The 25,386-nt window shown below is 50.5% G+C and overlaps 1 protein-coding gene across 8 annotated transcripts in view; it reads left to right on the forward strand.

Annotated features, from left to right (window-relative positions):
- rph3ab (rabphilin 3A homolog (mouse), b) overlaps positions 1–25,386 on the forward strand; it is a 388,420-nt gene that overhangs the window by 205,465 nt on the left and 157,569 nt on the right. For all 8 annotated transcript variants that reach the window (XM_038820309.1, XM_038820380.1, XM_038820230.1 and 5 more), the window contains one exon: positions 183–266. In XM_038820309.1, coding sequence (XP_038676237.1) covers positions 183–266 — 84 coding nt within the window. The remainder of the gene's footprint in view (positions 1–182; positions 267–25,386) is intronic.

Raw genomic sequence — 25,386 nt, forward strand, 5'->3', positions numbered from 1 at the left:
GGTTTCACCCCCACAACCCAAAGATGTGCAGGTTAGGTGGATTGGCCTCGTTAAATTGCCCCTTAATTGGAAAAAATGAATTGGATATTCTAAATTTAAAAAAAAAAACATGGAGCACAGCTTGAATCAGTTTTTGGTTGACTTTTACAATGGATCAAATCATTTAACTCTTTCACCTCCAGAATGTCTGCACCAAGTGTGGGATTGAAACGCCCAATCGTCCTCGGACTGTGTGGCTGTGTAAGATCTGCAGCGAGCAACGAGAGGTAGGCACCTGTATTCATCTTTGTGGTACCTCCCAGCCCCTGAGAAATGTATTAACAGAGACTGGCTGGTTGCCATGTACAGACTGCTTGGATGCCAGATTTTAACATTTTGTGGTATTAAACAATGCTGCTCCAGCAAGTGGGAGGCGATAATTCGACAGAGTGGCATCATTCCCTTGGCTGCCTTCCTCAAAATGTTCTTTAAGGGGAGACAATTATGTGGCATTGTCACGAGACTAGTAATCCGGAGACCCAGGGTATAATGGTCTGCAGACCCGGGTTTGAATCATTTGGTGAAATGTCTTTTGGTGAAATTTGAATTCAATAAAGATCTAGAATTAAATGTTTAACAGTGAAACCATTGTCGATTGTTGTAGTAAACCCATCTGATTCACGGAGATTTTCTATCCTACATGTGACTCCAGACCCACAGCAATGTAGCTGACTCTTCATAATATTCTGTGGCCGATTGGTGTAGGTTAACAAACTGATAAAAGCACGGACCGAGAGCAATGCGCTGGAGTACCAGGTTCGAACTCACCACGCTAGCTGGTTACATTTAAATTCCAAAATAAATCCCATGCAGGCTCTAGCTGCTGATTTCAGGGTGCTGTCGGTTGAAGAAGCAGGTGCCCACATACAGGATTTGAAAACAACTAAGCAACTGGGTGAAATTTCTAATTCAAGAACATCTCGGGCACAACCAAGTTAAGATTCCCACTCGCCCACATGAGTGAAGACGCAAAGATGGTGTGTGATTTTTTTTTTTAAATTACAAAGGTATTTTGTTTGTTGTCTCTTCATTAATGCCATCGTTGGCTCAACATTTCACACAGTTCTCGGTGTGCAGCTTGTGTCTGACTGGGGCTGCTGTGAAGCAGTTGTTGCCATGTCAACATCACAGTTAAACTGCTTGAATTACTGTCAGAAGGCAGTGCGAGATGCTGCTCGCTGATAGATGCTGCTTTCTGTCATTACTGCAGGAATATACCATCTCACCAAGGAGCATAAATAACATGGAGTAAAATCATGTGTTACCCTGGCAACCGCATCTGCTCATTTGGGACCGCTTGCACATTGTAACACATCATTCTCCATACCCTTCCCACCTCCCCAGAAAAATCCTAATCACCTTTCCACACTCCACTTCCCAACTGCTGCCTCCCTCACTGTCAATGTGATTCATTTTGTTCTTAATTAGCTTTGACACTGAGTAACCCCACATCATCAGGGACGTTATGCCCAGCGCCTTATCTGGGTTTCCGTTTGAGTAGACTCATTTTTAATTAGGCTGTGCGAAAATTCTCTTGAAAGTCTGGGTTTTATAACAGGTTTCTTTTTCTGATTAGTTTGGTGGGCATGTGGTTCTGTGTCACTGCCTTGGAGAGAATAAAGTTCCGAACAATTTATGATTATGCTGCATTATGATTATGCTATAGAGACACGACAGGCTTTTGCAAACATGCTAAACTAATAAAAACCAAAGCTGAGTAATTACCTCAAGCAGGCTGACGTGGGCCTGGATTTTCTGTTCTGGAGCTTAAGTGCGCCCACCAGCGGAGAATTGCTACTGGTCTCCCGCTGGCACCAGGAAAGGGGCGCAGTACGTGAATCTCTCTCTCCTTTACCGTTGCTAATTTATGTGTGGGAGGACAACTCACTGGATTCTGTTGAAATCCCATACCAGAGCGCCATTTTGTCCCCAGCCCACGACGCAAATCCTGCCCTTGTGTCCGTCCCGTTCCCCCCCCCCCCACACCACAGGAATAATGGGTCACCCCCTTACAGCACACGTGCATGAGGGTAACCCGATCCTTCCCATCATATCCCCATCAGAGACCCACCCCAATCAGTTACTCTTGCGTGAAAGCTGGAAACGTCCAGGCATTGGAGTGAAAAATCACTGCATTTTCACTTATCCTTCCCTAATATCTGCTGCCTCAGACAGAAGTGTTTAAATCAGCAGCTGTTACAAGTTTCAGCGGCTTCCTTGAAAGCCATATACATTTGAAAGGGCTTCAAATTCCTTGACAGCATTTGAAATGAAAAGCTTCTATTCACTTTCACAGAGCAATGCACTGCATTAGCCAATGATTGACAGTTTTATTACTCCAGAGAGAGTGCTTAGTGGATTGTTTATCTATCTATCCCTTCAAGCTTGAATGCATTTCCATGAATCAGTACTCCTCCATGTTGAACACCACTTGGAAAAAGCACTGAGGGTGGCAAGGGTGCAGAATATACTCTGGGAAGGGGACTTCAATGTCCATCACCAAGAGTGGATTGGTAGTACCACCACAGACCTAGCTGGCCGGGTCCTTAAGGACATAGCTGCTGGATTGGGACTGGAGCAGGTGGTGAGGGAACCAACAAGAGGGAAAAAACATTCTTGACCCATCCTCACCAACCTGCCTGCTGCAGATGTATCTGTCCATGACAGTTTCGGTAGAAGTGACCACCGCACAGTCCTTGTGGAGACCAAGTCCACTCTTCACATTGAGGATACCCTCCATCGTGTTGTGTGACACTACCACTGTGCTAAATGGGATAGACCGAACAGATCTAGCAGCAGAGTTGTATTCAGCCACAATCTGCAGCCTCATGGCCCAACTCTACCATTACAACTAAGCCAGGGAATCAGCCCTGATTTAATGAAGAGCGTGGTAATATGCCTGTAAGCAATATTATAGATGGCTGGTGGTGCGACCTCCAACCAGCAGGTGGCGGTACAGACCCATCATGTGGTCTTGAGACAGTGGCCATGTGACAAGGCACTCAGATATGAGTGGGGGAACATTTGTTGATTGACAGATGGTTGTAAGACGCACAAGAGGACAGTTGTGCCTAGGAGTAGTTTCAGGGGAGTACAAAGAAACTCCATGATAACTTGCTCTGTAACAGACCGTTGACTTACCATGTGTGATTTAATAAAGATTCTGGTTTGGACAAGTCACAAGTCGTTTGGTAGATTCCTTGCTGGACATCAAACATGGAACAGAACATGGTACCAGAGTGCTGAAGATTTGAAGATAACGACGGCAGTGACAAAGTTAAAATTCGGCGGAAAGACCAACCTCGTGAACTGCAGCCTGTGGCGACTCCATGCACTAGAAAACTCTGAAGCGTGAGATGGGAGGACTGAAAGCCCCCACCAGCTTGAGATATCTGGTAATGTGGACGAAAACTGGCGGCTCATCAAGCAGCAGTTCAAACTCTTATGTTTCAGCCCTAGACCTGCAGGCTCAGCCTGATGAAAGGTGAATAGTGTTGCTGCTAACAGTAGCAGGTCCACAAGCAATTGAACTGTACAATACATTTGCATTCGACAATGAGGAGGGCAGCAAGAGATACAATGAAGTCATTGGGTACTTTGATGGGGATTGCTCCCCCAAAAAGATGAAACATTTGAGAGATACATGTTCTGTACATGTATCCAAAAACCTGGCAAATCGTTCGACAGTTTTATCACTGACTTGAGGCTGAAGGCCCAGTCATGCAACTTCAGCAGCCTGAAATCCTCGCTCATCCACGATCAAATTGTTTTTGGTGTAGCTAGTGAGAAGCTCCATGAGAGGTTGCTGCGGGAAAACGATTTGGTACTGGAACAAGCAATCAAGATTTGCCAGGTGAGCACGTTAGCTGCACAGCAAATCAGCACACTCTGCTCAAAGGATTTTGGTGCCAACTCGGAGGAAGACGCCAGCGCCATTAGTGCTGTGACGCACATCATGAAGAAACGTGGTCTCAGTGCGGGTGGCCATTTTAATTGGCCGACAGGAGCCGTCACCTTGTGCCAAAATTGTGGCACTCGACATAGTCCATGTGTGGTAGTATGACTAGAGGTACTACGGTAACTAGCAATGCCGAGACACCATTGGTGGAGAAGGCTCGCTGCTCATTGGCCCAATGGTATGTAACACTAGTCATCCACTGGTTAGAATTGTAAGGTAGCTCCGCCCAGTAAGGCGGGGTATAAGAGCCCGTGTATCCCCCACAGCTTCCTTTCTGTACCTGAGCTGCTGGGGGAAACATCTTGTCTCTTAAAGCCTTCAGTTCGGACTACAACCTCATTTCTGTAGTCATTGATAGTGCATCACCATGGCAATGTCCGGCCTTTGGAAAAGGCTGCTCCAGGAGCAGCCATATTGGGCATTTTGCAAAACAGTGTTTTGCGTGTCCTACAGTGGACCATATAAGTAAGTTAATGTGGTTGATGAGATAAATACCGACAAACAGTTTTACATCCATCTCATTGCAACCAAGGACTGGAAGAGTCCGAACAAAAAAGATGAAAACACAATTTCAAATAAGACCGAAGCCAGTAAAAATCTCCGGAAACCATGAAAACCAGGTGGAAATCGATGGCGTTCCTGAATAACTCACTATTAATATTGCGAATTTGACAGTAAAACGAGACCTAACCTCCTCAGCCGGTCTGCTTTGCACAAGCTGAACGCTCAGCTGAAAATCACTGATCGGCCGGGACTGCAACTATTCTTTAAAAAAATGGAGATTTTCAGTGAATGTGAACTTAAACACCTCGAGGACGAAATGACGTGCATGTTTCTGTGTCGTATTGTGGACATGAAAATTGCATCCCTGAACTTCCATGAGCACCTGCATGTTCCAGAATTAGAAGATATCTGTGTGCGGATTTGATGAGGATTCAGAAGAAATCCAGGCGGAGGACGACAATTCAGACAAAGAGACGGAAGAGGCAGCGAGCATTCCGCAATTCTGGTTAACAGTCTTCCCGAATGTGCTCAGTGGCGTGATACAGGGACATGACGAGCCCATTTAAAGCATCTGCAAGGTGTGAATGTTAAATGGACAGAGCATGAGAAGACGTGGAGCTTCACTCTGGAGTTTAGGTTTGAACCAGATGACTGTTTCACAAATTAGGTCATAGCGAAAGTATATCAGATAGATTTAACATAGAACATTACAGCGCAGTACAGGCCCTTCAGCCCTCTATGCTGCGCCGTCCTGTGAAACCCTTCTAAAGTCCCTCTACACTATTCCCTTATCGTCCATATGCCTATCCAATGACCATTTGAATGCGTTTAGTGTTGGCGAGTCCACTACTGTTGCAGGCAGGGCATTCCTTGCCCTTACTACTCTCTGAGTAAAGAACCTACCTCTGACATCTGTCCTGTATCTATCTCCCCTCAATTTAAAGCTATGTCCCCTCGTGCTGGACATCACCATCTGGGGAAAAAGGCTCTCAATGTCCACCCTATCTAAACCTCTGATCATCTTGTATGCCTCAATTAAGTCACCTCTTAACCTTCTTCTCTCGAGCGAAAACAGCCTCAAGTCCGTCAGCCTTTCCTCATATGATCTTCCCTCCATACCAGGCAACATCCTTGTAAATCTCCTCTGTACCCTTTCCAATGCTTCCACATCCTTCCTATAATGTGGCGACCAGAACTGCACGCAATACTCTAAATGCGGCCGCACCAGAGTTTTGTACAACTGCAACATGACCTCATGGCTCCGAAACTCAATTCCTCTACCAATAAAAGCTAACACACCGTACGCCTTCTTAACAACCCTCTCAACCTGGGTGGAAACTTTCAGGGATCTATGGACATGGACACCAAGATCTCTCTGCTCATCCACACTACCAAGAATCTTACCATTAGCCCAGTACTCTGTCTTCCTGTTATTCCTTCCAAAATGTATCACCTCACACTTCTCTGCATTAAACTCCATTTGCCACCTGTCAGCCCAGCTCTGCAGCTTATCTATGTCCCTCTGTAACTTGTAACATCCTTCCGCACTGTCCACAACTCCACCGACTTTAGTGTCATCTGCAAATTTACTCACCCATCCTTCTACGCCCTACTCCAGGTCATTTATAAAAATGACAAACAGCAGCGGCCCCAAAGCAGAACCCTGTGGTGCACCACTAGTAACTGGACACCAGTCAGAACATTTCCCACCAACCACCACCCTTTGTCCTCTATCAGCTAGCCAATTTCTGATCCAAACTGCTAAATCACCCTGAATCCCATGCCTCTGTATTTTCTGCAATAGCCTACCATGGGGAACTTTATCAAGTGCTTTACTGAAATCCATATACACCACATCAACTGCTTTACCCTCATCCACCTGTTTGGTCACCTTCTCGAAGAACTCAATGAGGTTTGTGAGGCATGACCGACCCTTCACAAAACCGTGTTGACTATCCCTAATCAAATTATTCCTTTCCAGATGATTATACATCCTATCTCTTAGAAACCTTTCCAAGACTTTTCCCACAATAGAAGTAAGGCTCACTGGTCTATAGTTACCGGGGTTATCTCTACTCCCCTTCTTGAACAAGGGGACATCATTTGCTATCCTCCAGTCTTCTGGCACTATTCCTGTAGACAAAGATGACTTAAAAATCAAAGCCAAAGGCTCAGGAATCTCCTCCCTAGCTTCCCAGAGAATCCTAGGATAAATCCCATCCGGCCCAGGGAACTTATCTATTTTCACACTTTCCAGAATTGCTAACACCTCCTTATGAACCTCAAGCCCTTCTAGTCTAGTAGCCTGTATCTCAGTATTCTCCTCGACAATATTGTCTTTTTCCTGTGTGAATACAGACGAAAAATACTCATTTAGCACCTCTCCTATCTCCTCGGACTCCACGCACAACTTCTCACTACTGTCCTTGACTGGCCCTCTTGTGGCCTCTTGAATCATTCTGTGGTGAAACAGAAATCCTGGAATGCACAGTCTGTAAGATCGACTGGAGGAAGGGCAAATATGTAATGGCGAAAACAATTCAAACAAAACCGAAGCACAAAGGTCGAAGCACTCGCAGAACAGTTACGAAAACTATACCAATTGAAACGTCCTTTAATTTCCTCAGCCCTCCTGAAGTTCTACACGTGGAATGTTAAGCCAATGTTTAACAGCCAAACTCAATGCTGACTTTGAAATTGGCGGCCTCCTATCTGAACACATCATTCCCTGTGCAGTGTTGTATTTTACAGGAGAAATCATTGCAGACAATGCTGAATCCAACAATGAGTACTCCAAAGATATATTTGAAGGATTCGAAGAGGATGCAGAAAGTAATGGTGCGGAAGGTGAGACAGATGAAGACCAGTATGAACTGCTCGTAGATCTTTTTTGCAGGAGCAAGGATGGGCTCAATGAGAAGGCCCAAGAAGCACTGCTCCGGGGGACGCCCAGACCGCGCTGGACACTGAGAAAATGAAATGAAATGAAAATCGCTTATTGTCACAAGTAGGCTTCGAATGAAGTTACTGTGAAAAGCCCCTAGTCGCCACATTCCGGCGCCTGTTCGGGGAGGCTGGTACAGGAATTGAGCCGTGCTGCTGGCCTGCCTTGGTCTGCTTTAAAAGCCAGCGATTTAGCCCGGTGCTAAACCATCCCCTGAGAAGGGCGGGAGCTCTGAAATGGTGTGCCCCAAAATGAGATCAAAACTGCTGATACCACTGCGGACCAGCCACTGACCAAGCTAGAAACAGATGACATTGTCGCAATCTTGGAGAAGCTTGCTCCAGAGGTAACTGATGAATCGTTTCAGGCCTCTGAAACAATTCCTGTAGTCAACTCCCTGATTCTCCAGGATTCGGATGATGAATGGGAAAACATTGATGGTGTATACGATGATAGTAACTGATGTTGAGGAGATTGACAACTTTAAGAGTGAAACAGAGGAGGAGCTGATGACTACCTCACTATGCAGCTTAACAGATCAATAATATATTATCGAACAGGACCACGCTGACCCAACGCTTGGATCATCACGACCAGAAAGTGTCAGCATTGTTATTTTGAGTGAAGAGGAGCCGTTGAGCGATGCTGCAGCAAGCTAAGGGGCAGCATGTGTTGCCGTAGATCTAATCTCCACCCAGGCACCAGAGAGCGAGGTGCTCACAACATCCCGAGTAACTTCACTGCAGTGTTGATGTAAGCCTCCTTGTCACAATAAAGATTATTATTATGTGGTGATTGGGCAGCACAGTGGTGCAGTGGTTAGTACTACAGTCTCACGACGCCGAGGTCCCAGGTTCGATCCCAACCCTGGGTCACTGTCCGTGTGGAGTTTGCACATTCTCCCCGTGTCTCTGTGGGTTTCGCTCCCATAACCCAAAGATGTGCAGGGTAGGTGGATTGGCCACGTTAAATTGCCCCTTAATTGGAAAAAATGAATTGGGTACTCTAAATTTAGTTTTAAAAAATTATTATGTGGTGATATGTCTGTCAGCAATATTATAGATGGCTGGTGGTGTGACTTCCAACCAGCAGGTGGCGGTACAGACCCAGCATGTGGTCTCAAGACAGTGGTCATGTGAGAAGGCACTCAGATATAAGTGGGGGAACAGTCGGTGATTGACAGATGGTTATCAGACGTACAAGAGGACAGTCGTGCCTAAGGGTTTTTCCAGGGGAGTACAAAGAAACTCCATGATAATTTGTTCTGTTGCAGATGAAGATTTTGGTTTGGACAAGTCACAAATCATTTGGAAAATTCGTTGCTAGACACCGAACACAACAAAGAATGCAGGAAAGCATGCCAAGAGCAACAGCAGACATACAGTAAAATGAGGTGTCAACCTTATAAAGCTACAACACAGGACCATTTGTGTGCCAAACTGCATAAGCAGCAAGTAATAGAGCTAAGTGATTCCACAACGAACACATCAGGTGTGAGCTCTGCAGTCCTGTTGCATCCAGCCATGAATGGTTGTGGACTATTAAACTGGAGGAGGAGGCTCCACAAATATCCCCATCCTCAATGATGGAGGAGCCCAGCACACGTGTGCAAAAAACAAAGAACAAGAACTAAGAACAAGGCTGAGGTATTCGCATCAACCTTCACCAGAAGTGCCGAGTGGATGATCCATCTCGGTTTCCTTTGGAGGTGCCCAGCACCACAGATATCAGTCTTCAGCCAGTATAATTCACTCCACGTGATATCAAGAAACAGCTGAAAGCAACTGGATACAACAAAGGCTTTCGGCCCTGACAATATTCCAGCAAAACTACGGAAAACTTGCGCTTCAGAACAAGCCGCACCCCTAGCCAAGCTGTTCCAGTACAGCTACAACACTGGCATCTACCTGGCAATGTGGAAAATTGACCAGGTGTGTTCTATACACAAGAAACAGGACAAATGAAACCAGGCAATTATTGTCTTATCAGTCTACTCTCCATCATCAGCAAATAATTGGATGGAAGGAGTCATCAACAGTGCTATCAAGTGGGAATTTCTCAGCAATATCCTGCTCATGGACGCTTAGTTTGGGTTCTGCCAGGGTCACTCAGCTCTTGACCTCATTACAGCATTGGTTCAAACATGGACAAAAGAACTGAATGGCAGACGTGAGGTGAGAGCGACTGCCCTTGACTTCAAGGCAGCATTTGACTGAGTGTGGCATCGTGCCCTGGCCACACCTAGGTCAATGGGAATTGGGGGAAAACCGTCCGCTGGTTGGAGTCATACCTGGCAAAAAGGAAGATGGTTTCGGCGACAGGACGTCTCTGCAGGAGTTCCTCAGGGTAGTGTCCTGGGCCCAACCATCTTCAGCTGCTTTGCCAATGACCTCCTTTCCATCGTAAAGTCAGAAGTGGGGACGTTTGCGGATGACTGCACAATGCTCAGCACCATTCGCAACTCCTCAGATAATGAACCAAATGCAGCAAGACCTGGACAATATCCAGGCTTGGGCTGACAAGTGGCACGTTACATTCGCGCCGCACAAGTGCCAGGCAATGACCATCTCCTACAAGAGAGGATCTAACCATCGTCCCTTGGCATGACCATCGCTGAATCCCCCACAATCAACATCCTGGGAGTTAACATTGATCAGAAACTGAACTGATCGAGCCACATTAATACTGTGGCTACTAGGGCAGGTCAAAGCTAGGGATCCTGCGGTGAGTATCTCGCCTCCTGACACCGCCCCCCACCACCACCAAAGCCTATCCACCATCTACAAGGCACAAGTCAGGAGTGTAATGGAATACTCTCCACTTGCCTGGATGAGTGCAGCGCCAACAACACTCAAGAAGCTCAACACCATTCAGAACAAAGCAGTCCGCTTGATTGCTCCCCCTCCACAAACATTCAAACCCTCCACCACAGACAAACAGTAGCAGCCGTGTGTAGCATCTACAATATGCACTGCATTAACTCACCAAGGTTCCTTAGTCAGCACCTTCTAAACCCACGACCACCACTGTCTAGAAGGACAAGAGCAGCAGATACCTGTGAACCCCACCACCTGGAGGTTCCCCTCCAAGTCACTCACCACCCCAACTTGAAATATATCGTCGTTCCTTCACTGTTGCTAGGGCAACATCCTGGAACTCCATCCCTAACTACTCCTCCGGGACTGCAGAGGTACAAGAAGGCAGCTCACCACCACCTTCTGAAGGGCAACTAGGGACAGGCAATAAATCCTGTCCTAACCAGCGACACATATCCCATAAATGAATTTTAAAATTACCCTGTTTTGATGCTAACCACAATGTATATAAACACTCTAGCTATGATCAACAGCTTCTCACCACATGAAAAGCAGCTAAGTGGTTTCTGCTGAAGGGGGGGGGATTCTCTGGTGGTGGTCTCTGATGGGGGGGTGGGGTGGGTAGGCAGGGGGTGTGTCACCCTCCTGCATTCGTGCTGTGGGGGCGTGGGGGGGGGAGTTGATCTATTATTCCATGATAGCGGGGGAGGAGGATTCACATTCTTGTCAGGGGGGGGCGGGGTAGAATTTGCTTTCTGGGAGGGAGGGGTGTCGTTCACTGGACTTTGGGGGCACTTTATGTACTGACCCCCTTGACCCAGCTTAAGGTCCAACGTGGCAGAGCCACGCTTGACCAAACATGCACCAAAGCCCACCCGGAAAATTTGCCCTGTGTGGGGGCTGGCGCATAACCTGCGGTGGTGGGGGGGGGGGGGGGGCGGGCCCGTTAATCAAATAGAGTTGGACCGCCCAGCACGGGGTGGGTAGCACGCTGAGGCCGCAGGCGGGGGATTGGAACATTGGCCAATCCTGGTTTTCCCTTGATGCTCCGTCCAATCGGGAAACCCAATGCCGGTGTCGGGAATTGGAGAGTCCAGGCCGGAGTCTGTGTCTTTTTCGGGTTATTTTTGTGGGATTGTAGTTTTGTGTAATTTCCTGAGGAGGATGAAGCTGTTAACAATTTCTGACTGTGCTCCACTGATTCTGCAACCCTGTGAAATTGGGAAATAGCTGAATATCGCAAACCAGCCGACACACCCTGGAATCACCCTTAGGGCTAATTTTGAGATTGTAATTTTGATTATGTCAACTAAACTATAAACAGCCACTTTCTTCGATCTGTCGCAGCCTGGGAATATGGCGGCATTCTCCGGCGACCGGATGAATCGGCGGCATGTCACGGCCCCCACGGCGATTCTCCGCGCTTGATAGGCCGAGTGCCCACCAAGTCCTGCTGGCATCGTTTGCGTATGGTCTGACCCAGCGGGACGTCAGCCCGACGGGGGCCGGCCTTGTGGGGGGGGGGCGGGGCAGCCGAATCCGGAGGCGCTCCTCCACGGTGGCCAGGCCGCGATCGGGGGCAACCAATCGGTGTGCGCGCTCATTCCATGGGGGGGCCCTATGTTCCTCTGCGCCGGGCCCCTGTCGGGCTCTGCCATGTTGCCTGGGGGCTAGTGCGGAGACGGCCGTGGCGCGCATGGGCGGACCCGTGCCTGCCGTGTAGGGCCGGCTTTCGCCGCAGGAGCAGCACACAGCACTCCAATGCCATGCTAGCTTCCAAGGAAGGGGAGAATGACTGGGCCTGGAGGCCCGTTGACACCGGCGTCAACATTTGGGCGGGATTTCGGAGAATCCCAGCCCTGCTCTCAGTGACAGTTTTTCTATATGCAAATTATTTGGTTCAGTTTAACTAATTTAATGCTTCATAATTTAACTCGTTGTCTTTTTTTCTTATAAACAGAAGTTCAGAGTTCAACCTTGACCTCGCCTACTTGGCGGGAGCATTGTAGATGGTGGGGCGGGGGGTGAGGCACGATCAATTGGACAAAGACGAGAGTTCAATCCAACTGAGGCTTTATTGCTCTAAGATGTGTGGCCTCCCACAGCAGCTGGCAAAATGGCTGCTGCATGGAGGACACACATATTTATACTCCGCCTACGGGGCGGAGCCAGCAGGCAGGGACTACCGACGAACCTGTAGTACTGGTCCTACCATACATCACCTAATAAAGGTGTAACAGTGGTTTACCACATTCATCCCCTATTAAAATTGAGTCCGTCGGGGGTGGTGGAGAATTATGTACCACAGTGAATTAATATTTACAGGATTTTAGCAGAAAAAAAATGTCTTTTGAAGTCCGGTGGACTGGTTAGAGGTTTAGCCAGTCCAGATCCTTGATGTTCCTCTGGGAGCGACGCAGTGGTGGCGGCGATGTTGGTGCTAGTCTGGTCGTTGGTGACTCCGGGAGCGTGCCGAAATCCGCTTCACCGTCACGTGTGGGTAGGGGGAGGACGGAGGATCCTGGGCGGGGGGGGGCTGCTGCTGTGAGCGACGGGGGAGGGGAGGGTGGCGCCGGGGCTGGAGGGGGTGTGGGGGTGGAACCTGCTGGTGCCAGGTCCCTGACGGAGACAGTATCCTGGTGTCCGTCGGGAAGGCATACTGGGGGTTTGCATGGAGCAACTGCACCCTCTCCACCAACGGGTTTGCCTTGTGTAGTCGGACGTGCCTACGGAGAAGCACTGTTCCCGGAGCTGCGAGCCAAGTCGGGAGCGACACTCCGGATGTGGACTTCCGTATCCGGTTGGATGAAGCTTTTGGTGCTCCCGGAGTCCAGGAGGCAGGAGGTTATGTGTCCGTCGCCTTTAATGTTGGTGGATGAGGTGGCCAGGATGTGCGGACGAGACTGGTCGATGGTCACCGAGGCGAGTTGTGGTTGGTCGTCACTGGTGTCGGATGATGGGGTGGCTGGGGGGCACGGGTCCTGGAACGCTGGTGGTGCCCATGTGCTGAGGGGTAAACAAGGTGGTGGGGCCCGAAGATCTTGGGGATTACAAAATGCGCTCCATGGACCGCTCGTGGCGGGGATTGAGCAAGAGGGCGGCGCCCATGGAACGCACATGGCGGGGGTTGAATAAGATGGCGGCATCCATGGAATGCACGTGTTGCACGGAGGGGAAGATGGCGGTGCCCACTGGCCGCGCGTGGTCTGAAGGGGGGGCGGATGGCGGCGCCCATTGTCCGTGACCGATGAGAGTGGGGGCGATAGCGGCGACTGCGTGGGCCTGGCACATCGTGGCGAATTGGCCCTTCCCGCAAGCCTTACAAAGGGCAGCGCATTGGCGGGGGTGTTTCTGCTGGCCGCAAAAACAGCATCAGGGGCCCCCGGGGCTCGCTGGTTGGCGTGCAGCGCAGACGTATTGGGTGGACAGCGCCCCCGCTGGGGCGGCTGTCTGTGGGGTCCACGATGCGTAGGAGGGGTGGGCCGCGCGGTTGGGGTGTCAGACTGGACATTGCACGAGGCGACCGCCATGGAGAGCACTAGCGTTTTAGTCTCTGCAAGGTCGCGCGTGGCCCCTTCCAGGAGTCGCTGGCGTATGATGTCTGACCCAATCCCCGTCACAAAAGCATCCCGCATAAGGATGTCTGAGTGTTCCGTGGCCGTAACGGCCTGACAGTCACAGTCCCGACCGAGTGGGATTGGGGCCCGCCAGAAGTCTTCTATGGACTCACCAGGGAGTTGAGAGCGAATGGCGAGTGCGTGCCTGGCGAAGAACTTGTTCGTTTTCTGTGCGTAGTTGACCTTGAGTAGAGTCATGGCTTCACCGTAGTTCGGCGTGACCTGGATTAGCGGAAAAACTTTGGAGCTCAACCTGGAGTACAAAATCTGAATCTTCTGAGCCTCCGGAACAGGGGTTGGTGCCGCGTTGATACAGGCCTCGAAGCAAACTAGCCAGTGCTGGAAGTCCTTTCTGGCGTCGCTTGAGTGCGGATCCAGCTGTAGGCGATCCGGTTTGATACGGAGGTCCATCCTCAGAAAACTTAGAGCAATAAATTGAGGCACGATCAATTGGACAAAGATGAGAGTTGAATCCAACTAAGGCTTTATTGCTCTAAGATGTGTGGCCTCCCATCGCAGCTGGCGAAATGGCTGCTGCATGGAGAACACACGTTTTTATACTCCGCCTACTGGGCGGAGCCAGCACAGAGGGACTACTGATGAACCTGCAGTACAGGTCCTACCATACATCACCTAATAGAGGTGTAACAGTGATTTACCACAGGGGGGTGGGAGGTTAAAATTGTAGCGAGTGTTTGCAACCTGTTCCCCTCGTAACCCCACCAACCCAAAGGTCCACCGCCATCTTCATTACCTCAGATTGGGCACCACAGCGCTCCCTCTCTGCCCAAGTGGAGAAGGCCTATTATTGATCGATAGCAGCAGAGTTACAATTCTGCTTTAACATGATGTCTTGCCCCAAAATCATGGTACCAAACTCACCAGCCCACCCACTGGGGCGAGGGGGTGAACAGGATACCCAGACAAAGCTTAATTTATTTTGTGTGGATTCTTTGTGTGTCAAGGGGAGCAGGCGGAAGGGTCCTCAGGGTCCCGCAAGGAATCCTTGAGGAATCCAGGCTTTCACTTACCCTCCCTTCTTAGATTGTAATCCCCTAGGTTAATCTTGTGGAGCAAGACTGCTCTGTTAGACCCCAAGAGGTGTCACCACCACGCGTTTCCCCCGACCATGTCTATGTGGGTTTCCTCTGGGTGCTCCAATTTCCTCCCACAAGTCCCGAAAGCCACGCTGTTAGGTAAACATAGAACATTACAGCGCAGTACAGGCCCTTCGGCCCTCGATGTTGTGCCGTCCTGTGAAACCCCTCTAAAGCCCATCTACACTAATCACTTATCGTCCATATGCCTATCCAATTACCATTTGAATGCGTTTAGTGTTGGCGAGTCCACTACTGTTGCAGGCAGGGCATTCCACGCCCTCACTACTCTGAGTAAAGAACCTACCTCTGACATCTGTCCTGTATCTATCTCCCCTCAATTTAAAGCTATGTCCCCTCGTGCTGGACATCACCATCTGGGGAAAAAGGCTCTCAATGTCCACCCTATCTAAACCTCTGATCATCTTGTATGCCTCAATTAAGTCACCACTTAACCTTCTTCTCTCTAACGAAAACAGCCTCAAGTCCGTCAGCCTTTCCTCATATGATCTTCCCTCCATACCAGGCAACATCCTTGTAAATCTCCTCTGTACCCTTTCCAATGCTTCCACATCCTTCCTATAATGTGGTGACCAGAACTGTACGCACCAGAGTTTTGTACAACTGCAACATGACCTCATGGCTCCGAAACTCAATTCCTCTACCAATAAAAGCTAACACACCGTACGCCTTCTTAACAACCTTCTCAACTTGGGTGGCAACTTTCAGGGATCTATGGGCATGGACACCGAGATCTCTCTGCTCATCCACACTACCAAGAATCTTACCATTAGCCCAGTACTCTGTCTTCCTGTTATTCCTTCCAAAATGAATCACCTCACACTTCTCTGCATTAAACTCCATTTGCCACCTGTCAGCCCAGCTCTGCAGCTTATCTATGTCCCTCTGTAACTTGTAACATCCTTCCGCACTGTCCACAACTCCACCGACTTTAGTGTCATCTGCAAATTTACTCACCCATCCTTCTACGCCCTCCTCCAGGTCACTTATAAAAATGACAAACAGCAGCGGCCCCATAACAGATCCCTGTGGTACACCACTAGTAACTGGACACCATACAACATAGAACAGTACAGCACAGAACAGGCCCTTCGGCCCTCGATGTTGTGCCGAGCAATGATCACCCTACTCAAGTCAACGTATCCACCCTATACCAGTAACCCAACAGCCCACCCCCATTAACCTTATTAAAAAAAAATTGTTTTTTTTTATGACTTGATCTTGGTGGGCCGCATCCGTAGTTTGCCCACCCCTGTCCTAGACAGTGGAGGTAGGGGAAAACCTAGCCAGGGTTTCCACTCCCATAAGACATAGGAGCAGAATTAGGCCATTCGGCCCATCGAGTCTGCTCCACCATTCAAACTTTTTAAAAATAAATTTAGAGTACCCAATAGTCAGAACATTTCCCATCAACCACCACCCTTTGTCTTCTATCAACTAGCCAATTTCTGATCCAAACTGCTAAATCACCCTGAATCCCATGCCTCTGTATTTTCTGCAATAGCCTACCATGGGGAACCTTATCAAACGCTTTACTGAAATCCATATACACCACATCAACTGCTTTACCCCCATCCACCTGTTTGGTCACCTTCTCCAAGAACTCAATGAGGTTTGTGAGGCATGACCTACCCTTCACAAAACCGTGTTGACTATCCCTAATCAAATTATTCCTTTCCAGATGATTATACATCCTATCTCTTATAAACCTTTCCAAGACTTTTCCCACAACAGAAGTAAGGCCCACTGGTCTATAGTTACTGGGGTTATCTCTATTCCCCTTCTTGAACAAGGGGACAACATTTGCTATCCTCCAGTCTTCTGGCACTATTCCTGTAGACAAAGATGACTTAAAGATCAAAGCCAAAGGCTCAGCAAACTCCTCCCTAGCTTCCCAGAAAATCCTAGGATAAATCCCATCCGGCCCAGGGGACTTACCTATTTTCACACTTTCCAGAATCGCTAACACCTCCTCCTTATGAACCTTGAGCCCTTCTAGTCCAGTAGCCTGTATCTCAGTATTCTCCAAGACAATATTGTCTTTTTCCTGTGTGAATACAGACGAAAAATACTCATTTAGCATCTCGCCTTTCTCCTCGGACTCCATGCACAACTTCCCATTACTGTTCTTGACTGGCCCTACTCTTACCCTCGTCATTCTTTTATTCCTGACATATCTATAGAAAGCTTTAGGGTTATCCTTGGTCCTACCTGCCAAAGACTTCTCATGTCCCCTCCTGGCTCTTCTTAGCTCTCTCTTTAGAGCCTTCCTAGCTAACTTGTAACTCTCAAGCGCCCTAACTGAACCATCACGTCTCATCTTGACATAAGCCTCCTTCTTCCTCTTGACAAGTGTTTCAACTGCTTTAGTAACCCATGGTTCCCTCGCTCGACCACTTCCTCCCTGCCTAACAGATACATACTTATCAAAGACACGCAGTAGCTGTTCCTTGAACATGCTCCACATTTCCATTGTGTCCATCCCCTGCAGTTTTCCTCTCCAGCCGATGCATCCTAAGTCTTGCCTCATCGCATCATAATTGCCTTTCCCCCAGCTATAACTCCTGCCCTGCGGTGCATACCTATCCCTTCCATCACTAAAGTAAACGTAATCGAATTGTGGTCACTATCACCAAAGTGCTCACGTACCTCCAAATCTAACACCTGTCCTGGTTCATTACCCAGTACCAAATCCAATACGGCCTCGCCTCTTGTTGGCCTATCTACATACTGTCAGGAAACCCTCCTGCACATATTTGGAAAAAAATGGACCCATCTAAAGTACTCGAACTATAGTGTTTCCAGTCAATATTTGGAAAGTTAAAGTCCCCCATAACAACTACCCTGTTACTTTCGCTCCTATCCAGAATCATCTTTGCAATCCTTTCCTCTACATCTCTGGAACTTTTCGGAGGCCTATAGAAAAGCCCTAACAGGGTGACCTTTCCTTTCCTGTTTCATAACTCAGCCCATACTACCTCAGTATTCAAGTCCTCATCAAATGTTCTCTCAGCCACCGTAATACTGTCCTTGACTAACAATGCCACCCCTCCCCCTCACTTACCACCTTCCCTGAGCTTACTGAAATATCTAAACCCCGGCACCTGCAACAACCATTCCTCGCCCTGCTCTATCCATGTCTCCGAAATGGCCACAACATCGAAGTCCCAGGTACTAACCCATGCCGCAAGCTCACCCATCTTATTCCGGATGCTCCTGGCATTGAAATAGATGCACTTTATACTACCGTCCTTCCTGCCAGTACACTCCTGCAACTTTGAAACCTTACTCATGACCTCACTACTCTCAGCTTCTTGTGTACTGGAGCTACAATTCAGGTTCCCAATCCCCTGCTGAACTAGTTTAAACCCTCCCGAAAAGCATTAGCAATCCTCCCCACCAGGATATTAGTACCCCTCTGGCACAGGTGTAGACCATCCCGTTTGTAGAGGTCCCACCTACCCCAGAATGAGCCCCAATTGTCCAGGAATCTGAAACCCTCCCGCCTGCACCATCCCTGCAGCCACGTGTTCAACTGCTCTCTCTCCCTATTCCTTAACTCGCTAGCACGTGGCACGGGTAACAACCCAGAGATAATAACTCTGTTTGTCCTGGATCTAAGTTTCCACCCTAGCTCCCTGAATTCCTGCCTTACATCCCTATCCCTTTTCCTACCTATGTCGTTGGTACCTATGTGGACCACGACTTGGGGCTGCTCCCCCTCCCCCTTAAGGATCCCGAAAACACGATCCGAGACATCAAGGACCCTGGCACCTGGGAGGCAACACACTAACCGCTAGTCTCTCTCGTTCCCACAGAATCTCCTATCTATCCCCCTAACTATGGAGTCTCCAATGACTAATGTTCTTCTCCTCTCCCCCCTTCCCTTCTGAGCAACAGGGACAGACTCTGTACCAGAGGCCTGTACCCCATGGCTGACCCCTGGTAAGTCATCCCACCCAACAGTATCCAAAGCGGTATACCTATTACTAAGGGGAACGACCACAGGGGATCCCTGTACTGACTGCTTCCCCCCAGCCCCTCTCACCGTCACCCATCTATCTTTATTCTTTGGAGTAACTACCTCCCTGAAGCTCCTACTTATGACCACCTCTGCCTCCCGAATGATCCGAAGTTCATCCAGCTCCAGCTCCTCAAAAACTGTGTTAGGGAACTGGAGCTGTAGCTGGATGAACTTTGGATCATTCGGGTGCACTTCCCACAGATGAAATCAGCAGGGACACCGACGGCGTCCCTCACCTCAAACATTGTGCAGGAGGAGCATTGTACTGCCTTCCCTGCCATCCCCTCTAGATAAAAAACAAGAAAAAGAAAGGAAGAGCTGACCTGATACCAAGTGTAGTGTCTCGGGTTTAGCAACCGCCCAACTTGTATACAGGTACTCACCTTCCCGACAGGCCCCTGCTCCTGCCGAAAATCCGGAGGCCCCTCCCGCTGAAGGGTAAGCAAATTTAAAGGCACCCACTCACCTTCCCGACACGCCCCTGCTCCCGCCGAAAATCCGGAGGCTGCCCCCGCTGAAAGGTAAGCAAATTTAAAGGCACTCACTCACCTTCACGACAGGCCCCTGCTCACGCCGAAAATCCAGAGGCCGCTCCCGCTTCCCAACGACCCAACGGGGGAGAACGTTCACACAGACAGTGACCCGAGCCAGGAGTCAAACCTGGGATCCTGGAGCTGTGAAGCAACAGTTCAACCCACTGTGCCACCATGCCACCCGCGTTCCTCTCCAAACCACAAACCATCCTGGCTTGGAAATAAGTTGGCCTTTCCTTCATTGCTGCTGAGTCTGAATCCTGGAATTCCTTCCCGACCAGCACTGTGGGTGTAGCTACATGGACTGCCGCAGTTAAAGGAGGCAGTTCACCACCCTAATGCCAGCCTAGACCGCAACACCCACATCCTTTGAAACAGTGAACTTTTAAAAATGGGATGGCTGGACAGCCAACCAGCACAGACTCGATGGGCCAAATGGTCTCCTTCTGTGATGTAATGAAATAATTTTTATTGAAAAATTTTGAATTTATACAACAATAACGAACCATAATAAAATACCAAAAATAACAATAATATTAGCAATCATAAACATTCGCCCCACCTCCATGAACAACACAGCATTTTGACAACAACGCAAATTAACACAATATAAAGTTACATAATAGAAACTACAATAAGGAACACACACCCCCTCCCCCCCCCCCCCCCCCCCCCCCCCCCCGGGGTTGCTGCTGCTATTGACCAAGATACCTATCTTTGAGCCAGGAAGTCCAGAAAAGGCTGCCATCGTTTATAGAACCCTTGTATTGATCCTCTCAGGGCAAATTTGACCCTTTCCAACTTTATAAATCCCGCCATGTCACTGATCCAGGTCTCCACACTTGGGGGCCTTGCACCCTTCCACTGTAGCAGGATCCTTCGTTGGGCTACTAGGGACGCAAAGGCCAGGACACCGGCCTCTTTCGCCTCCTGCACTCCCGGCTCTATCGCAACTCCAAAAATCGCGAGTCCCCACCCTGGTTTGACCCTGGATCCAACCATCCTTGACACCGTCCCCGCCACCCCCTTCCAGAATTCTTCCAGTGCTGGGCATGCCCAGAACATATGGGCATGGTTCGCTGGACTCCCCGAACATCTGGTGCACCTGTCCTCACCCTCAAAGAGCCTACTCATCCTAGTCCCGGACATGTGGGCCTGGTGCAGCACCTTAAATTGGATGAGACTAAGCCTCGCACATGAGGAGGAAGAGTTGACTCTCTCCAAGGCATCCGCCCAAGTCCCGTCCTCTATCTGCTCCCCAAGTTCCTCCTCCCATTTAGCCTTCAGCTACTCCACTGATAACTAACCGTATCAGTAACTAATACGGCATTACCGTATAGATGTCAGACACCTTCCCCTCTCCGACCCACACCCCCGAAAGCACTCTGTCCATCGTCCCCCGCGAGGGCAGCAAAGGGAATCCCTCTACCTGTCGCCTAGCAAACGCCTTTACCTGCAAGTATCTGAACATGTTTCCTTGGGGAAGCCCAAATTTATCTTCCAGTTCCCCCAGGCCCGCAAACCTCCCGCCAATAAACAGGTCCCTCAATTTACTGATGCCCACCCTCTGCCACCCCCGAAATCCCCCATCCCTGTTCCCTGGGATGAACCGATGATTGCCACCCAGTGGAGCCTCCATCGAGCCCCCTGTTTCCCCCCGATGCCGTCTCCACTGTCCCCAGATTCTTAGGGTCGCCGCCACCACCGGGCTCGTGGTAAACCTCTTAGGGGAGAGTGGCAACGGCGTCGTTACTATGGCACCCAGGCTCGTACCTCTACATGACGCCATATCCATTCTTTTCCACGCCGCCCCTCCCCCCTCCATCACCCATTTACGCACCATTGACACATTGGCCGCCCAATACTACCCCAGAAGGTTGGGCAGCGCCAGCCCGCCTCTATCCCTCCCTCGCTCCAGGAACACCCTCTTCACTCTCGGAGTCCCATGCGCCCACACAAAGCTCAAAATACTGCTAGTCACTCTCCTAAATAAGGCCCTGGGGATAAAGATGGGCAGGCACTGAAAGAGGAACAAGAACCTCGGAAGCACCGTCATTTTCACGGACTGTACCCTCCTCGCCAACGACAATGGCAGCATGTCCCACCTCTTGAACTCCTCCTCCATCTGATCTACAAGCCTGGTGAAATTATGTTTGTGGAGAGTCCCTCAGTCCCTGGCCACCTGCACCCCCAAGTACCTAAAGCTCTCCCCTGCCCGCCTAAGCGGGAGCCTACCAATTCCTTCCTCCTGGTCTCCAGGGTGCACCACAAACACCTCACTCTTGCCTAAATTTAATTTATAACCTGAAAAGGTCCCAAACTCAGCTAGCAGCTCCATCACCCCCGGCATCCCTCCCACCGGGACCGCCACATACAGTAACACGTCATCGGCATACAACAACACCCTATGTTCCTCCCCACCTCGCACCAAACCTCTCCACCTCTCTGAATCCCTCAACGCCATCGCCAGCGGCTCGATTGCCAGTCAAACAACAAGGGGGACAGGGGGCAACCCTGCCTGGTCCCTCGGTAAAGCCGGAAGTACTCTGACCTCCTCCCATTCGTGGCCACGCACGCCATCGGGGCCTCATATAGCAGCCTTATCCATCTAATGAACCCTTCACCAAATCCAAACCTCCCGAACACCTCCCATAGGTACCCCCACTCCACTCTATCGAAGGCCTTCTCCGCATCCAGCGCCACCACTATCTCTGCCTCCCCCTCAATCGGCGGCATCATGATGACATTCAACAATCTCCGCACATTCGTGTTCAGCTGCCTTCCCTTCACAAAACCTCTCTGGTCCTCGTGTACAATCCCTGGCACACAGTCCTCTATCCTGGTGGCCAGGATTTTTGCCAGCACCTTGGCATCTACGTTGAGGAGAGATATGGGCCTGTATGAACCACACTGCTGGGGGTCCTTGTCCCTCTTTAAAATTAACGAGTTCAGCGCCCGCGACATCGTCGGGGGCTAAGTCCCCCCTTCCCACGCTTCATTAAGTGTCCACACCAGCAAGGGGCCCACTAGGTCCACAAACTTTTTATAAAATTCCACCGGGAACCCATCCGGCCCCGGTGCCTTCCCTGACTACATCTGCCTGATCCCCTTAACTAGCTCCTCCAGCTCAATCGGCGCACCCAACCCCTCCACCTGCTCCTCCTGCACCTTCGGGAAAGAAAGCCCGTCGAGGAACCTCTCCATTCCCCTCCTCTCCCCCGTTGGCTCCGACCGGTACAGTTCCCCGTAAAAGTCCTTGAAGACCTCATTCACCTCTATCCTCTTCCGCACCACATTCCCACTCTTGTCTCTCACTCCAGCAATTTCCTTAGCCGCATCCCGCTTGCGGAGCCGATGAGCCAGCATCCTACTCGCCTTTTCACCATGTTCGTACACTGCCTCTTGTGCCTTCCTCCACTGTGCCTCCGCCTTTCTAGTCGTCAGCAAATCAAATTTAGCCTGCAGGCTGCGCCTCTCCCCCAACAGTCCCTCCTCTGGTGCCTCTGCGTACCTCCTATCTACCTCCAGCATCTTTCCCACCAGTCTATCCCTCTCACTCCTCTCGCTCCTCTCCCTGTGTGCCCGGATGGATATCAGCTCCCCACGAATCACTGCCTTCAGGGCTTCCCAGACCATCCCCACCTGAACCTCCCCGTATCATTCACCTCGAGGTACCCCTCAATACTTGCCCGGACCCTCCTACACACCACCTCCTCCGCCAACAACCCCACATCCAGCCGCCACAACGGGCGCTGGTCCCGCACCTCCCCCATCTCCAACTCTATCCAATGCGGAGCGTGGTCGGAGTTTGCAATGGCCGAATACTCGGCCTCCTCCACTCTCGGAATCAGTGCCCTACTCACCACGAAGAAGTCTATCCGAGAGTAGACCCTATGTACGTGGGTGAAGAAAGAGTACTCGCGCGCCCTCGGCCTCACAAACCTCCATGGATCCACCCCACCCATCTGGTCCATAAACCCTCTCAGTACCTTGGCCGCCGCCGGCCTCCTACCCGTCCTAGAGCTGGACCGATCCAGTGAAGGATCCAGCACCGTATTGAAGTCCCTCCCCATGATCAGACCTCCCGCCTGCAGATCCGGGACCCGTCCCAACATACGCCTCATAAAGCCCGCATCGTCCCAATTTGGGGCATACACACTAGCCAGTACCACCTTCTCTCCTTGTAGCCTGCCCCTAACCATAACATACCTACCCCCGTTATCCGCCACCACCTCCGATGCCTCAAACAACACATTTTTCCCCACCAGAATCGCCACTCCCCGGTTCTTCACATTCAACCCAGAGTGGAAAACTGCCCCACCCATCCCTTCCTCAGACGGACCTGGTCCGCCACCTTCAGGTGGGTCTCCTGAAGCATTGCCACATCTGCCTTTAGCCCCTTCAAATGAGCAAGTACCCTCGACCGCTTCACCGGCCCATTCAATCCTCTCACATTCCAGGTGACCAACCGAATCAGAGGGCGTCCCGTCCCCCTCCCCCGTCGGCTAGCCATAGCCCGTCAACTGCCCGCCCCCAGGCCAGCACCCCCTGCCCGACCCAGTCCCCACAGCGACAACACCTCACCTCTGTCCCCCCAGCCCCCACCAGCTCCTTCCTGACCCTACCAGCAGCAACCCGGTATTCCCCTTTCCCCCCCTCCCTTCCCCCCCAGGCTAGGAACCCTCCTAGCCGCGAACCGTCCTCCATTGTACTTCCGTGGGTCAGCTAACTTCTGCTGACCCAGGAAACTCCCGCCAATAACCCGACCCCTCCCAAAGTGGGATCATCCCCCAATCTATCCCTCCTCCAGGCACCGCTCCAGCGCGGGGGAGAACCAGTTAAGGCCCCGCCTCCCCCCGTCATCGTCTCCACCCCCCAGCCCCGCAGCGCGGGAAACCAGAGGAAAGCCCGCGCTTTCGCACTGCCCCACCACACCCTTCTGACGCACCTCCCAAATACCAGCCCCACTCCATACCCCCAACCCAACATAGAATACAACAAACGCCCCCAACCCTCCCTGCAAGATACAAAACTCAAACAATGCCCCACAGCAAAAAACATAACAGAACAACACCCCCATAAATAACCATATCAAAATTGCAAAAGTACAAACAAAAAAAAACAAAAAAAGAGAACACAGCAACAGCAGAAACCAGCAATAAAGCCTTACAACCGACCCCCCAACCCCTAGTTCAAGTCCAATTTCTCCGTCCGCACGAAGGCCCACGCCTCCTCCGGGGAATCGAAATAATAATGTCGGTCCGAATAAGTTACCCACAGGCGCGCGGGCTGCAACATTCCGAACTTTATCTTTTTCCTGTAAAGCACCTCTTTCGTCCGATTAAATCAGGACCGCCGCTTAGCCACCTCCGCACTCCAATCCTGGTAGATCCGTACTACCCCATTCTCCCAATTGCTGCTCTTCACCTTCTTGGCCCAGCGCAGCACACACTCCCGATCACTGAACCGGTGGAACCTCACCAGCACCGCACGCGGGGGTTCATTCTCCTTAGGCCTCCTGGCCAATACTCTGTGTGCTCCCTCCAGCTCCAGGGGCAGATGGAGAGACCCGGCCCCCACTAGCGAGTTCAGCATCGTAGCCACGTAGGTTGTCAGGTCCGACCCCTCCAGCCCCTCCGCAAGGCCCAAGATCCGCAGATTTTTCCGCCTCATGCGGTGATCAAGCTCCTCGAAGCGGTCCTGCCACTTCTTGTGGAGTGCCTCGTGCCCCTCCACCTTACTCACGAGGACCACGGCCTCCTCCTCTCGTTCAGTGGCCTGCGTCTGCAACGCCTTGATGGCAGCGCCCTGGGTCGTCTGAATCTCCGAGAGC

This window comes from Scyliorhinus canicula, chromosome 1, assembly GCF_902713615.1.
Source record: "Scyliorhinus canicula chromosome 1, sScyCan1.1, whole genome shotgun sequence".
Lineage (NCBI taxonomy): Eukaryota > Metazoa > Chordata > Chondrichthyes > Carcharhiniformes > Scyliorhinidae > Scyliorhinus > Scyliorhinus canicula.